This window comes from Musa acuminata, chromosome BXJ1-9, assembly GCF_036884655.1.
Source record: "Musa acuminata AAA Group cultivar baxijiao chromosome BXJ1-9, Cavendish_Baxijiao_AAA, whole genome shotgun sequence".
NCBI classification, from domain to species: domain Eukaryota; kingdom Viridiplantae; phylum Streptophyta; class Magnoliopsida; order Zingiberales; family Musaceae; genus Musa; species Musa acuminata.
In genome coordinates this window covers 10,290,094-10,306,463 of record NC_088335.1, presented here as the reverse complement: position 1 = coordinate 10,306,463, position 16,370 = coordinate 10,290,094, and the positions used below count along the sequence as shown (strand labels likewise).

The 16,370-nt window shown below is 55.8% G+C and overlaps 1 protein-coding gene and 1 pseudogene across 1 annotated transcript; one reads left to right on the top strand and one right to left on the bottom strand.

Annotated features, from left to right (window-relative positions):
* The first annotated feature begins 290 nt into the window (after positions 1 to 290).
* Positions 291 to 1,920, top strand: LOC135594265 (heat stress transcription factor B-4c-like). Its single transcript, XM_065084665.1, has 2 exons — positions 291 to 922; positions 1,003 to 1,920. The coding sequence occupies exons 1-2, from the start codon at positions 668 to 670 to the stop codon at positions 1,777 to 1,779; spliced, it is 1,032 nt and encodes a 343-aa protein (XP_064940737.1). The 5' UTR covers positions 291 to 667; the 3' UTR covers positions 1,780 to 1,920.
* Positions 1,921 to 3,616: 1,696 nt separating this feature from the next.
* LOC135586328 (flavonol synthase 1-like) lies at positions 3,617 to 16,174 on the bottom strand (annotated as a pseudogene).
* Between the last annotated feature and the right edge of the window lie 196 nt (positions 16,175 to 16,370).

Here is a 16,370-nt window from a genome sequence, read left to right as displayed (position 1 = left end):
AATTGATCCAAAATATTAACCAACAATATGCTCACACGCGTAAGTGCATTCCGTGATGCAATTAATTGAAATCCCCAGTTGCGGAAGTGATATTAATGAGCACGATAAGACAGACGTACACGTAAGAATAGAAAGGGCGGGAAAAGTAGCGTCAGACCACAGTCAACCCCCACCCCCATGCCCTCGCTCATGCTTGTTTTGAGTGCGTGCTCTCGCCAGCAGCAGATTCGGAAACCGATATAAGAAGAGTAGCAGCGCAGGGAAAGAGGTTTCTCAGCCCTACAGGGGAAGCTCACCACAGTCCGAAACCCACACCACCTTAAAAAGACTGATTCACAGAGCTCGACAGCGCACAGCCGAAGCGAGAGAAAGCAAGCCAACTAAAGCCACGGGGAGAGACGAAGGGTCACGGGTTCATCTTGAAAGCTGAACTATAACTTCCATCTCTCTTTCCTTCTCTTCTCTCTCTCTCTCTCTCTCTCGCTCGCGCTTTGTTTCCAAGACAGACAGACAGACACATATTCCCTCCTCTCACACACCGTCCGAGGCCACCAAGAGAACAAACAAAACCCACCATCGCACGACCTCACACGCACTCCCGCACCTGTCACATGCTCCCTCCCTCCCTCCCGAAGAACCCAAGCAGACACGCTCCGGCTCCACTTTCATGGAGATCGAGTGCTGGGGCACTGCAGATGGCGGCGACGGAGTGGTGGAGGGGAACAGACCCGTGCCGGCGCCGTTCCTGACCAAGACCTACCAGCTGGTGGACGACCCCGCCACCGACCACGTCGTCTCCTGGGGCGACGACCGCGTCTCCACCTTCGTGGTGTGGCGGCCACCCGAGTTTGCACGCGACATCCTCCCCAGCTACTTCAAGCACAACAACTTCTCCAGCTTCGTCCGCCAGCTCAACACCTACGTGCGTGCTTCTCGTTCTCTTGTGTGCCCGCGTGTTGTGTTGCCGTCCAAACTAATGCCCGCTTTGAGTTGGTGATGCAGGGGTTTCGCAAGGTGGTGCCTGAGAGATGGGAGTTCGCCAACGAGTTCTTTCGTAAGGGGGAGAAGCACTTGCTATGTGAGATCCATCGTCGTAAGACGGCCTCGGCTTCCTCCTTGTTTCCGTTGCCCTCGTCTCCCTCTCTGTTCCCTCTCTACCACCATCATGCTTTCGACGACCAACAGATTCCAAGTCCCCATTGGCGCGAGGTCGCATCGCCACGCCTCCTTGTCCTCGGGACTAACAGTTTTGTCGGTGGTAACGATACTGCTATGAGGGGAGGAGGACAAGGGCCGGCGACGGCGACCGCATTGATAGAGGAGAACGAGAGGCTGCGTCGGAGCAACGCGGCGCTGATGTCGGAGCTGTCTCATATGCGGCAGCTCTACAACGACATCATCTACCTAGTGCAGAATCACGTCCGGCCCGTCGCCCCCAGCTCCACCGCCGCGGCCTCCGCCAACTTTCTCCTCTCCTCCGCCTATAACCAGCGCAGGGCGGGCCTCAACTCGGGCAGCACCACGTCCAGTAGCTCCCTCACGATCGCCGGATCAGAGCCATCGCCACCATCACCCCTGCATCGCTCCGCGAAGAACCACCACCCCGACAATGGAGAAAGTAGCAGCGCAAGGCCTAGGCTCTTCGGAGTGCCACTCGACGGGTGTTCCATTAGCAGCAGCAAGCGTGGGTTGCAAGCAGATGAGCCGACGTCGCCATCGACGAAACCTCGCTTGGTACCACAAAACATGGACTTAGGTCTCAACCTGATGCCATGTTAACCCTCACTTCATCTCCCTATAATTAGTCCGTCCCATTCAACTAAGTATCTTCTTTTTCTTGATCTCTCTATCTTTGGTTGTGTCTTCTCATTTAAGCTAGTTTCTTAGTTGCTTCTAATGAGTCATGTACATAATCATCTATTCCCCTTGTTCAACATTTCTGAGTTCCAACTGCTCAATCCCACGTAAGAGACCATTTAAAGCAGCTCAACCGAGTTCGTCAGTAAAGCTTCGTGCTCGGAGTGTTACAGTGGGGGAGAGAGAGAGAGAGAGAGAGAGGGAGGGAGGGAGGGAGGAGGGCTACTCGGTCTTCGTCGGTCAAAGAGATCAGGGATCATGATGGAATGGCGTCGCCGTCAGACTTAAAAAATGGTGGCTTGGATCAGCGATCTAATGACAAGAAACGTGAGAGTAAGGAAAAGAGATCAGAAGTAGAACAGAAGGTTGGTGGTTTCCTTCACGCTCTACCTGGAAGGGGAACCTTGGAACGTGATGGCTCGCAGAGATTCCCCGTCCTCAGGCGCTCATGCAGAGGGAGGCCTCAGAGCGTGGCCACCCACCTCATCAGTTTCCTCTCAAAAGAAAGGCCAAAACCAGACAATAAATACGTTTACCAGCAAGCCTCCGGATCCCTTACCAACCAGCTTAAATAGAGGCCATTAAACACAGCAGCAGCAGCACTTGGATGTCCTACTTCGTGCATGATACCATGTGTCGAATCTCGTCAACGATGGGTCTTTCATCTCATATATCTCTCAACCTGACTTTGATCCACTACAATCCGAACTAAAATTGCCATCACCAATTGGGATTATTTCCTTGTATTCCTCTTTCAGCTGAAGCTTCGGGGTGAGGGCATTGTGCTCTGTCGGGCAGTGGGGAGCTGCTGCTTTCTCACTCCAGTTAAATTGCATCGTCTCCTTCTATCCTATGTTGTCATGTCCTCGAGGGGTATCTGTGAGGAGGCCATGATGGTGCCATGAGGCTCTTCTTTTGGGACATCGGGGCTTTGTTCCCTTCTTTTGCCTTCCTCTCCCACCTTTCTCTTACTCCGAGCTCCCACTCGAGGGCCACTTTCACTGGGAACACACACCCTTTGCCAACCTGCTTTATGCTTCAACTTGCGTGCATGGAGTTCAAAGGCGATAGTCGAGAGTGGGCACTGATTCGAGTTTGACCTCTACCAAGATTGGGAGATGGATGCCACGCCTGCCGTAGTCTCCTTTAGAGGGCAGTGTGCAGGGTGGCCTTTGGGCCATGAAAGGAGAGAAAGCTTTGAAGGGAAGTGATTGGAGATGACACTTTGTCTGAGTAAAAAAGTGGAATCAGGGATGGAAGAAGTCAAAAAATAGTCCCATGGATATGATGAGCATACAAACATTGCTTTCTTTAAGGCACTGCGACCACGTAAAGCAAGTTTTTGGTCCGTCCACTGAAAGTTCAGTCAATTTCCAAGATCTGTGATATGCACGTTATGCTCATGGATATATATATATATATATATATATATATATATATATATATATATATATATATATATATATATATATATATATATATATATATATATATATATATATATTTGTGTTCATTTGTCACGATGAATGAGAAGAGTTATAGTAGTGCTATGTTGAAACCTCACAACATGGTTGCATACACCAATGCTTTTTGCTTGCCGTGTTAGTAATCGCGGTTATGATAGAGCTAATACATAGTATTAAGTCCCCATCTTTGAGAAGCAATGCATTTATTAGGTAAATGGTAGTAGATAAAAGGAAGGTTGCATGAGAAGGAAACCATGGTGAGCCTAATATACCCCACCCAACACAGTGCGAGTTCACTGTGGAATCTTGTTCGGCTTCCAGTAGGCATAGTCCTTGTAATTCTTCGTCTTGTATTTTGCAGGGGTGTCGTCGCTCACTAGCTGCGGCAGCGGGCCAACGACCGTCTCGCCCGGAGGGGAGCAGAACACCGGCCACGACATCCTCGCCTTCTCTATGTTCACGGTGGTCCGGTGCAGAACGCTCTTGTACTCGCCGTTGCTCAGTATCTGCGGCACTCACGGGTGGTGATGATGATAACGACGAGCAGAAGAACATGGAAGTACGTCAGTGGCGTATGTACGTACGTACCTCGATCTGGTCGCCTAGTGGACGATGATCGCGTCGGGGACGTACTTGGCGTCGAACCAGTGGCCGTCCTTGAAGACCTGAAGGCCGGGAACGTGGTTGGGGACGAGGGTGGTGATGGCGGACATGTCGGTGTGAGCCACCACTTCCAGGGCCATTTCCGGCCGCCGGCACGGCGGGTGGTAGTTGATCTTCAGCAAGAACTCGAGGTCTCCGCCTCCCACGGTGTCCCTGAGGGCGGACTCTTCCAGTCCAAGTCCGTTCGACAGGCTTCTCAGCATCTCGTCCACCAATCCAACCAAGTGTTTGGCGTACTCCTCGTTCGCCTTCCTATCGACACACATGAACTTCAATCAACGAGAAAGATCTTGAGATGTCTTCTCTTGGAATCCAAGTTTTCACTGGAGCTTGGCAAGGGAAATTTTGTGTGTGCATTATTTGTTGAATATGAACTCGATTTATAATGTTTACATTCAAATTATGGTTGTCTTGTTGCTCTATAAGTAGACAATAATTACCTTATGTTTATTTCCTATGTTTGATTTTTTTTTTAGTTGGTAGATTATTTTATGATGGTCTGGTTTTCTTGATATTAAGTAATTGGTAGTGTTGTGGGAAACAACCGTAAGCCGTGGCCTCGGGGCCGACGCGGCTTGGTTCGGGTCCGAATGCACGGGGATCCGGCGTGGCGCTCCTCGGGGCAGCCGGGGTGACCAGTCACGGCGGTCCAGTTGGGGCGTAGCGCGGGGGTGAAGTCTTGTCGCCTCTTCGGGGAGGTGTGACCTCGCCTTCTTTCCTGCACACAGGTCGGGTCGGAAGCTCGGCCCGACCCCTCCGACGATCAAGTTAGTGATGTGGAGAGGATTTTGGAGGAAGAGATGCCCCCGTACAAGTGTTGGGTGTGAGTCCCCCCTCCTGCTTAGAACTCGGGAGTATTTATAGGGTAGTTAAGTGTTACCTGATGGTCCTGCCTATGGGAGGCAGGATCGTACCCCTGATGGCGTCTGACATTGCTTCTGACGTTGCGTGGGGAGCTGACTCGCCGCAGGGCATGGGCGGGGGGCGGTCGTCGTCCTCCTCTGCCTTCGTCCCGCGCGCGGGGTCAGACATCGATGAAGTCATTGTCTGAGAGCGGATGATGTCAGGACGTGTCGAGTCATCATTATGGCTCTCTTCCTTGGACAGAGTGGCTCCCAGGTGGGATCGACGTCGTGACACGTCATGTCGCCATTATTACCCCTATCATATTCCCCCCTCCCCGGAAGAAGCTATGCGTCGGTTTTGCAATTGGGGGAGTCCGAGGCATGGCTTTGTCCCTTGGTGTTTGCGACAGTCTCAGGCGACATGAGGTCGGGCTCATCCTGAGCGGGCGAGTGGGAGTGTAGAACCGAGGGCGACGCAGGCGGCTGGTCGCGCAGGTGTGTCTCGGGAAGCCTTGGGCCGAGGAGCATGGCGTAGGCGGGCTGGTCGCGTAGGTGCATTCTCGGGCATTATGCGGCCGAGGTGGCCTCGGGCGTTATGCGGCTGAGGTGGTGGCTTCGGGCATTACGCGACCGAGGAGGTGGCCTCGGGCATTATGCGGCCGAGGTGGTGGCCTCGGGCATTATGCGGCCGAGGTGGTGGCCTCGGGCATTATGCGACCGAGGTGGTGGCCTCGGGCATTATGCGGCCGAGGTGGTGGCCTCAGGCGTTACGCGACCGAGGAGGTATGCGACCGAGGAGGTGGCCTCGGGCATTATGCGACCGAGGTGGTGGCCTCGGGCGTTACGCGACCGAGGAGGTGGCCTCGGGCATTATGCGGCCGAGGTGGTGGCCTCGGGCGTTACGCGACCGAGGAGGTGGCTTCGGGCGTTACGCAACCGAGGAGGTGGCCCCAGCGATTAACCGTTCAATCGTGCGCGGGCGCGGGCGGCCAGGTTGCTTTTTTCCTGGGGAAGGTCAAAGAGCCGCCCCTCTTGGGAGTCGCCGGCTTTCGAGGCTGATATGATTGGCGCCTCCGTACTTTGCACCGCGCTGCCGTTAGCTGCCACGTCAGGCTATATTTATGGTGAGGTGACGTTTGCGTCTTCGCAGCACACTTCCGAAGAGGAAGGGTCGCTGTTTTGGCGGGATGCAGGCTATAAATAGCGCACCGTCAGCTTCCTTCACGCCCTAGCACCTGCATTCGCTCGACCCCTTCTTTGGGCGACCTAATCTCGTACCCATCGGCTGCCCTACCTTCTTTTCCAAGACTTGGTAATGATGGCTTCTCTTTCTCTGCCCTCTCCTTCCTTGCCTCCTGCTTCCGGTTCCGTCGGCGAGGGGGCATTGTTGGCGAGCCCCCGCTCATCGTCCGAGGAAAGGGCCGCCAAAGCCCTTGAATCACTAATGTGGCCACACGACCTCGACTCCACCGTGAGCGAGTCGTCGCTTGGCTCCCTTCGGGATCGTTACGGTATCTCGGCGGAATTCACGCTCATTGCCCCCGAGTCGGGGCAGCGGGCGTATGATCCTATACCTAGGGGCTTCGCCCTAACCGTGGATGCCTTCGCGGCCGGGTTGCGCCTCCCGTTCCATCCAGTCATAACCTCCTGTGTCTCGTGGTGGCGTATCTCCCCTTCTCAGATGACGCCAAATTCCTGGTGCTATTTGGTGGCGTTCCTAGGGGAATGCTACTATGCTAGAATTCCCCCGAGCCAGTCTCTTTTCCTCTCCTGCTTTCACCTATCCAGGGGGTCGGGGGGTTATTACTTGTCCACTCGACCGGGTTTCCGGGTCAGCGGGGCTCCTTCCAGCAACAAGAGGTGGAAGGAGCGTTTCTTCTATGTATGCCATCCGGAGAGTTCGAATTTTGGGCTCCGGTGGGCGACGCGCGCCGTCGATAATACCGCCCCGGTTCTGGATGAAGGGGAGCTCCAGGCCCTTCGAAGATTGAAGGAGATCCTCCCGTCCTCCAGAGTCATCCGGAAGATGACCGAGGCGTGGTTGGTCGAGGCGGGTTTGAGCTCGGTACCTCGAGGTATGCCTTAAAGGAGGTAGCGGCAGGCCTTCCTGTTTTATTTTTTCTTTTTTGGAATTCTAACCGAGGTCGAATGTTTTCGTGCAGAAATGGTGAACCTTACTGCAATGCGCGGAGGACGTACTCCGTCGGCTTCATCCCCGCGGCGTCCCATCGGCCTGGGCGTTGGCACGAGGGAGGCGCCAGTGGAGCTCGAGGCCGGCCGTCCTCGAAAGAAGGCTAAGGTTGCCGCTCCGAAGAAACCGACTCCTCCGAAGGCTCAGGCATGCGAAGGGGCGGCGGAGTCGAGCTCGCGCGATCGGCGAAGAGGGCGTGGCCGGGGCGGGGCCGGTCCAAGCAATGAGGGGGCGGGAAAGGCGCCTAGGGAGCCCTCGATTCGGGACTTGTGTCGCCTGCCTGCGGGGTCGTCGAACGATTCCTACCAGGCGCGCCTGATGGGCGAGCGTTCGGAGGGCCAACCCTCCGACTGGTTACTGGCCCGCTGGGGGGGGTTGACCCGCGGGACTCGGTTATGGGCTGATGGGGAGATTGCAACTGCATTCATCCGAGGGGGGCTTCACCCAGATATGGCTCGCGAGCTTTATACCATGCCCTCGGACGTCTTGCTCGGTAAATCCATGAAGTCATTACTGTGGGTAAGTGTCTTGCTGTTGGTTCCCGACCTACGGTTTGTCCGAGGGTGGTCCTGACCTTCCTTCTGCAGGGCCAGCACTACGCGATGGTGTTGGCGGAACACGTGCGTGACGCAGGTCGGGCCCTGGGCATCTTGTGGGACCAGAATGCCGAGCTGCGCAAGCAGCTCGAGGAGGTTCGTGCGGGAGCAGCTCCGGACGCGGTTGCGGTGGCTGAGCAGCGCTCTTCGGAGCTCGAAGCGGAGGTGATGCGCCTCCAGTCTGAGGCGGGGGCGACCGACCAGCGTATGTCGGCACTGGAGGCTGAGGTCCTTCGCTTGAGGTCCGAGGCGAAGGCGGCTGAGGAGGAGAAGGCGGGTCTCCAAGGGCTTCTGGGGGTGGCACAGACCGAGGCTCGCCTGGCCCGGGGCGAGGCGGTCACCCTGACCCAGAAGTTGGAGGGAGCCCTGGCTGAGGCGAAGGGGGCCTCAGAGGCTCTGGCTGCCGAGCGGGACCGGCGGTCAGAAAAAGACAAAGAAATAATTGAAGCCTACTAGGAATCCTCAGGCTTCCAGCTCGGGTTGGTCCGGTCATGGCAGGTCACTTATGAGTATGGGTACCGGATCGCCCTAGGCCGGTTCAAGATGCGCCATCCCGGGCTGGAAGTCGAGGTGGATCCGTTTGCCTCGCATCCCGAGGATTTGGATGTAGATATGCCGGATGAGGTTCCCTTTGACGATAGCGTCGGGGGTTCCGACGGTTAGGGTAGAGTTTTGAGGTCAGCTCGGCTGAGCTAGGGTTGAGTCCTGTAATTTCTTTTTATAACCCCCGAATCCTGATACAGTCGAGTCTTGTAATACAGTCGGCAAAGAAGAACCGTCCATTGTCATGAGCCTGTAAGTACCCAGTCGGATTACCTCGATGACCCGATAAGGTCCCTCCCATTTGGGGGCCAACTTCCCCCTTGCTTGGGTCGGGTCGCTCAACTTAATCGGTCGGGGTCGTACCTTTCTGTTATAGACCCTTGCGACGGCCCTTTTATAAGAGAGGGCTTTTAAGTGTGCGTCGGCACGCTGCTCCTCCAAAAGGTCGAGGGCGACTCGAAGTCCTTCATTCGAGACTTCCTCGTTATAGCTTGTCATGACCCGAGTATGATGAGCTAACTGGCCAATAACTCCATTTTGGGAGTTAACGTAGTACACTCATCAGGCCCTTATAAGTTTATCATACACATTCCCCACTTCCGATGTGGGACTAATGGGATATTACATTTACCCCCAACTCAATTAGTTTGACGTCCTGCGGACCAAAATGCTCAAGCGAGAGTTAACGTAGTACACTCATCAGGCCCTTATAAGCTAATCATACACATTCCCCACTTCCGATGTGGGACTAATGGGATATTACATAGCTCTCTGTCCGAAGGGTGGCAATGGCTACCTCGGGTGGGAGCACAGCTTTGGTTCCAAACGCCAGGCTGTAGGGGGACTCTCCGGTCATGGTCTTGGGAGTGGTGCGTAATGACCATAAGACGCTCGAGAGTTCATCCGTCCAAGCCAATCGGGTTGCGGACACTCTCCTTTTGAGCCCGTCTATGATGGACCGATTGGTCACCTCTGCTAGCCCGTTCGTCTGAGGGTAAGCCACCGAGCTAAACCTTAGCTGAATTCCGTGGTTCGCGCAGAACTCCCGGAACCTCCTACTGGCGAATTGGGGCCCGTTGTCGGTGATGATGGTTTTGGGCAAGCCAAACCGAGTCACCATGTTCTTCCACACGAAATTTTCTATTTGCCGTTCCGTGATCGTCGCCAGCGGTTCGGCCTCGACCCATTTTGTGAAGTAGTCCACGCCCACGACGATGTACTTTCGTTGTCCCGAGGCTGCGGGAAAAGGGCCGAGCAGGTCCAGACCCCATTGCGCGAATGGCCACGCGCAGTCGATAGGGGTGAGCGAGACCGCGAGCTGCCAGGGTGTGCGGGCGTGTTCTTGGCACGAACTACACCGTTGCATGTGGGCCTTCGCGTCCCGGCACATGGTGGGCCAGTAGTAACCTTGGCGAAGTATTTTGTGTGCCAGGGTTCGTCCGCCGATGTGTTACCCGCAGATTCCCTCATGGACCTCAGCCAGAACCGTCCGACCTTCGTCGGGCTCCAAGCACCGTAGGAGGTGGTATGTGAAGAACCGCTTGTAGAGTCGTCCACTCATCTCAGTATACCACGCGTGCGTGCGACGACGGCGCCGAGCCACCGCTTCGTCGGGAGGGAGAGTCCCATCCTGTTTGAAGAGCAGCAAGTCTTGTACCTAGGTGGAGGTCGCGCTACCCGAGGTTGCCGCTACGACTTCGATGGCACGGGCAGGGAGCTCCTCTACTTCGGGCCCGCCTTCGGTGGCTGGTTTCGACGCCCGCTTAGCTAGCGCGTCGGCTCGCCCGTTTTCTCCCCTCGGGATGTTGGATAGTGTGAAATGAGGGAACTTGGCGGTCAGGTTCCTTACCTATGCCAGGTATTTGGCCATGGTTGGGTCCCGAGCTTCGTATCCGCCGCTGAGTTGCTCGGCTACTAGTTGCGAGTCGGTTAGGACGCGGATGGCGACTACCTGTATCTCAAGGGTCAGCCATAGTCCTGCAAGGAGCGCCTCGTATTCTGCCTCATTGTTGGTGGCTTGGAACCCGAAGCGGAGGGAACTCTCGAACGACTGTCCATCGGGAGCTTGCAGCACCAGCCCCGCGCCGGCACCTTTGGAGCTAGCCGCTCCGTCAACGTGCAGGACCTAGGCCTCGGGAGGTTGCTCGAGATCCCCGTCCCCGACCTAGGTTAATTCTGTGATGAAGTCGGCCATAGACTGGGCTTTGACTGCGGTCCTGGGCGTGTATCGTATGTCATGCTCACCGAGCTCCACAGCCCATTTGAGGAGGCGTCTTGCAACATCAAATTTAGATAAGATCTGCCGAAGCAGCTGGTCAGTAATGACCTCCACCGGATGAGCCTGGAAGTATGGACGTAGCTTCCGGACGGATAGCACGAGCGCAAGCGCCAACTTCTCGATTGGGGGGTATCATTCCTCGGGCCCATTCAGGACGTGGCTGACATAGTAGACTGGAAGCTGTTCGCCAGAGTTTTCATTGACCAGGACGGAACTGACTGCGTGCTGGGAGGCAGCCAGGTAGATGCTTAACTTCTCCCCCTGAGAGACTGACGCGAGTCGGGGAAGGTTGGCCAAGTGTCGCTTCATTTGGTTGAGGGCTTCCTCGCATTCCTCCGTCCACTGGAAATTTTTCGGGTTCTTCAATGCTATGAAGAAGGGGAGGCAGCGATCACCTGATCGAGCAAGGAAACGGGACATAGCGACAAGCCTCCCGTTAAGGCGTTGTAGGTCTTTGATCGTCCGAGGCGACTGCTTATTGATTATTGCATGGACTTTCTCCGGGTTGGCGTCAATTCCTCTTTCGTGTATGATGAATCCGAGGAATTTTCCCGATGTAACGCCGAAGGCGCACTTCGTGGGGTTGAGCCTCATGCCATATCTGCGCAGCATGGCGAACGCCTCGGTCAGATCGGCCAGGTGGGCCCCCGCCTCTTGGCTTTTGACGATCATGCCGTCGACGTAGACTTCCATGTTCCACCCGATCTGATGGACGAACATCTTGTTCACTGTTCTCTGGAACGTAGCCCCGGCGTTCTTTAATCCAAAGGGCATGACCTTGTAGAAGTAGGCCCCTCGATCGGTGAGGAAGGCCGTGTGCTCTCAGTCTTTGGGTGCCATTTTTATCTGATTGTATCCCGAGAAGGCATCCATGAACGAGAGGCGGGCGCGTCCTGCCGTGGCGTCGACTAACTGGTCGACTTTTCGAAGGGGGTAGCAATCCTTCAGGTATGCATTGTTGAGACAGGTGTAATCAACGCACATCCTCCAGCTTACATTAGCTTTCTTGACGAGGACTACATTGGATAGCCATTGTGGGTATTTGGCTTCTTCTATGAGGTCTGCCGCTAGAAGTTGGCCCACTTCTTCCCGTATGGCCAGCTACCGATCAGGGGCATGCCGTCTAGGTTTTTGTTTTACCGGGCAGGCGTCGGGTGAAATATTGAGGTGGTGCTGCGCTACCCCCGGGTCGACGCCCGTCATGTCAAAGGGCGACCAAGCGAAGACGTCGACATTCTTCTGTAGGAGGCTGACGAGCTGCCTTCGTTCTTGCTCGAGTAGCTCCGACCCGATCATAACCGACTGCTCCGGCCGACCTTCCTGCAGCGGCACGTCCACAGCGGACCCCCTCGGCTCAGGATGGGAAGCTGGCTTCTTTGCCTCTCGGGGTCCGTCAACAGTGGTTCGACCCTGGCCCGCTTGTGTAGCGAGACGGCGGTCAGGTAGCAGCGCCTGGATTCTCTGGGACTTCCTACGACCTCTCCTGTACCGACGTGGGTCGGGAACTTCACAGTTTGGTAGTAGGTCGAGACGACAGCTCTGATTTTGTTGAGGGCCGGTCGTTCGAGGATGGCGTTGTATGCAACGGGGAGGTCGATTACCAGGAAGGTGGTCATCACCGTCTTTGACTTCGGCGGTGCTCCCAGGGTCAATGGTAAAGTGACCGCCCCCAGCGGTGAGATTGAGTCACCGGTGAATCCGGTGAGTGCCGAGAGGATTGGCTTCATGCTATCTCCGGGCAAGCCGAGCTTTTGGAAGGCGTCGAAGTAGAGTATGTCGGCCGAGCTCCCGGTATCAACCATGATCCTCCTTACTTGCGCATTGGCTATTCTGGCCGATATCACGAGCGCATTGTCGTGCTCGGCTTGTTGGGGCACCTCGGCCAGGAGGGTGTCGTTGGCCCACACCTGGGAGCTTCGACCGGAGCGGCTCTGGTGTACGCCTTTCTTCCGGTCATGGAATCCCCGCCAGAAGCGCGGCCGCCCGTTATTACGTCGATGTGTCGTTCGATGGGATCCTCCGGACGTGGTGAAGGCTCTTTGTCCGGCCGGAGGTACTGATCGAGGTGTCCCCTTCGAATGAGCTCCTCGATCTGCCTTTTTAGCTCCCGACACTGTTCGGTGTCGTGCCCATGTTGCCTGTGGAAGCGACAGTACTTTGACTGGTCCGCCAGCACCCGCGGATTCCTCATCGAGTAAGGTTCTTTGAGTAGTCCCTTTTCCCTTATGTGGAGGAATATTTCCGTTCGGGACGAGTTCAAGGCCGGGAGAGGGGGCCTCGATGTCGGTGGGTCGGATCCGTCCAACCTGCGTCGAGACGCAGCGGGTTGCTGCTGCCGGGGTGGCTCCGCCTTGACCCTCTTGTGCTCTTCGTGGCTCCCGGCCATCCAGGTCTCTGCGGTAACGAACTGGCTCGCCCGTTGGAGCATCTCGGGCACCGTCGTGGGGGGCCGCTCTACCAGAGACCAGAAGAACCTGGAGGGCCGCAGGCCTATCATGAACGCCTGCATCAACAGAGAAGGGTGAGCGTCTGAGAGTCCTCGGATCTGCGTCGTAAAATGGTTTACGAAGTGGGAGAGGGGCTCGTCCTCCCTTTGGTGGAGTCCGAGGAGCAACGCCACGAACGGCTTCGGGCGGGCGTAAGCCAGGAAGTTGAGCTCGAAATCTCGGACGAGCTGATCGAAGGAAGAGATGGTCCCTGTCTTCAGGCCACTGTACCATGCGTGGGCTGGTCCCCTTAGAGTCGTCGGGAACGCCCTACACATCAAGGCGTCAGAAGTCCCATATAGCGTCATTTGGGCGCGAAACGTGGCCACGTGATCCGCGGGGTCAGCGGCACCGTCATAGGCATCGAGGGATGGGAGCCGAAAGTGTGGTGGAATCACTTGATCCTGTATTTCGGCTGCGAACGGTGATCCTTGGTATCCGTCTGCCCCGAGCTCCCCCTTTGACTTGCGAACCTCCTGTTGTACTTCGTCGAGGCGTCGATTGAAGAGGCGTAGCTGGGCTCGCAGGGCATTCGTCGAGTCCGCGGGCGGCACCTCAGGCTCTGGGCGGCTCGACATGTCTTCCGCCTCCCGGTCTACGAGCTGGGTCGTTTGGTTTCGAGGCGAGACAGGGGGCTCGGGGAGCGGCACGCGCGTCCGAACTTGGGGCTCACGCTGCTGCAAAGGCTGGGTTACCTGCGGGGGCGTCGGTTGGGAGACGAGCGGGATGATAGTCTGCATCACGCCCGCCAGCGCTCTGTCACGACCTTAGCTGGAATTGCCTAAGGCGTGAGGCACCCTTGCGGCCAAAGACGCGAACTTAGCTTGCGTTGCCTAAGTCGCGCTTCGCCCTTGCGATCTTGCTCCACAAGGATCAGCCCACTTTGTAACCTCTCGTAGGTCCCGAAGGACCTGTAAAAGAGAAAGAAGTTAGTTTGAAAGAACGAGCAACGGACAAGTCCCGAAGTCTCGCGAAAAGGGAAGCTTTACAAGCAATTCGTCGAACACCCTGTGTGCACAAGAGAAAAGATGGAGAGGGAGAAAAACAAGGCTTTCAAGGATGAACGAACAGCTGCAAGCCCACAAACAACCGCTCACCTTGTCCCGGGCGCAAAGACAAGTTCCCGTAAAGGTCACGTGCGAACTTGCGAAAGAGATCTCAACGCCCGGTATATAACCGAAGCCCCATCCAGCCCTGTGCCACTCGGGGGGTTCCTGGGGTCTGAGATGGCTGACATTTTGGTGAGCGGAGGCAGTTCTCCGCTCACCTCCCGCGGCACGCGAAAACGGAGCTGTTTTGGGCTGTTTTGGGGCTGTTTTGCTCGGTTCGGTGAGCGGTCGCTTTGCAACGCTGCAGCTTGTTCGAACTTACATATTTACAAGCAAAATGACCCAAAACCAAGGGAAAATATGCTGTCAAGCAGCTGTACGTGCAGGTGTGAGCGACGAATGGTTCGTTGAACGGAGTTGTTGCGGGTGCGCGACGACCGTTCGTGACAGCTCGGACTTGGTGAGCGAGATCGTGGAAGGCTTCGAGCAAAACGGGTGACGGGCCAACGGGGATGTCGGGTGGCAACAAGCCCGAGTCGTTGAACAGCCGCCAATAGCGCTCCGATGTCGTGGAAGGGCGCTCGTCACGAGGCCCATCCTGGAGGGGACATTCTTCTGGGGCGTTGACCGGGTGTGACCCCATGGCCGCGGGTTCGCCAACGTGGATCTGCTGATTGTTTGACATTCGGCCCTCCTTCTAGCGCCAATCTGTTGTGGGAAACAACTGTAAGCCGTGGCCTCGGGGCCGACGCGGCTTGGTTCGGGTCCGAATGCACGGGGATCCGACGTGGCGCTCCTCGGGGCAACCGGGGTGACCAGTCACGACGGTCCAGGTGGGGCGTAGCGCGGGGGTGAAGTCTTGCCGCCTCTTCGGGGAGGTGTGACCTCGCCTTCTTTCCTACACACAGGTCGAGTCGGAAGCTCGGCCCGACCCCTCCGACGATCAAGTTAGCGATGTGGAGAGGATTTTGGAGGAAGAGATGCCCTCGTACAAGTGTTGGGTGTGAGTCCCCCCTCCTGCTTAGAACTCGGGAGTATTTATAGGGTAGTTAAGTGTTACCTGATGGTCGTGCCCGTGGGAGGCAGGATCGTACCCCTGATGGCGTCTGACATTGCTTCTGACGTTGCGTGGGGAGCTGACTCACCGCAGGGCATGGGCGGGGGTCGGTCGTCGTCCTCCTCTGCCTTCGTCCCACGCGCGGGGTCAGACATCGATGAAGTCGTTGTCTGAGAGCGGATGACGTCAGGACGTGTCGAGTCATCATTATGGCTCTCTTCCTTAGAGAGAGTGGCTCCCAAGTGGGATCGACGTCGTGACACGTCATGTCGCCATTATTACCCCTATCAGGTAGTGATTATAATTATCATAATTTTGAAAAAAAAAAAAGTAAAAAACCAAATGTCAAGTATAATTGATTCAATACCTTTGTTTAAGTTTTAATTATCTAATGTTATATATACTCCAATACCAATTATCAGCAATTTATATGATCCATTAATTCTTGATCCAAAATATTTAAGTCTAAATTAATAATAATATATACATCAAACCATTAAGAATAAATTTAAATGTTAGCTGACTCTTCGATGTGTGACTAATTTAAGATGTTATAATTTTTCCGTGTGATGTTTTTGGCCAGATATTGTGGAACAGGAAGTCCACCCACGCCTTCTTCCCCTCCGAATCCTCCTGCAGCCTCGTCCCGTAGCCCTCGAGGCTCCCCGGAGCCGCCGCGTACCTCTCCTTCTCCTCCTGGGGCAGCTCGAAGAACTCCGCGCCTACGCGCTGCAGCTCCCGTACCACCCCCCACCGGCACGCCATCGTTCACCAGCCGGAAGTGCCCCACTCCCGGCTAGCATCGGCGATGGCGCGGGCTGCTCTGTCCTGCCCTCCTCGTCGTCCCCGAGGTCGATCACCGGGATCTCCGGGGCCGGCCCACGGTGCGTGGTGACGCCCGGCTACTCGTGCTCCGACCTGACGAACTCCGGCAGGATGTCGTCGACGGCCAGGCTCAGGGACTCGATAGCCTGCACTCTCTCCACCACCTCCATCGTGCTGTGGGAAGATGGGATAGATACTCCATGAGTTGGTTGGCGTAGGCTTCGAGTTGGTGGGGTAAGTCATTGCTGCGATGATGTCTCCTTATGTTTGCTCATTGTGTAAGAGCCTTTCCTGTAGAAATTAGATCCATCCAATGGATGGTCGGTGAGCAAGCGGCGCATTGTGGTGAGAAGAAAGCGGTTATCCCGTGGCTCACCGATTTCAGCAGAGTGTCAGCATCTACATAAATACTATGCATAAAGACGTCAGCTAGAAAGTTGCTTTGTCTTCTTCCGCTCACGAGTGCGACCAATACAGAAGCGTAAGCAAACCATAGCGAAAAATTTGCATGCAG

Coding starts and splice junctions, on each gene's coding strand:
- LOC135594265 (XM_065084665.1), top strand. CDS start 668: ATGGAGATCGAGTGCTGGGGCACTGCAGATGGCGGCGACGGAGTGGTG. Junction 923..1,002: donor TCCGCCAGCTCAACACCTAC/GTGCGTGCTTCT, acceptor TTGGTGATGCAG/GGGTTTCGCAAGGTGGTGCC.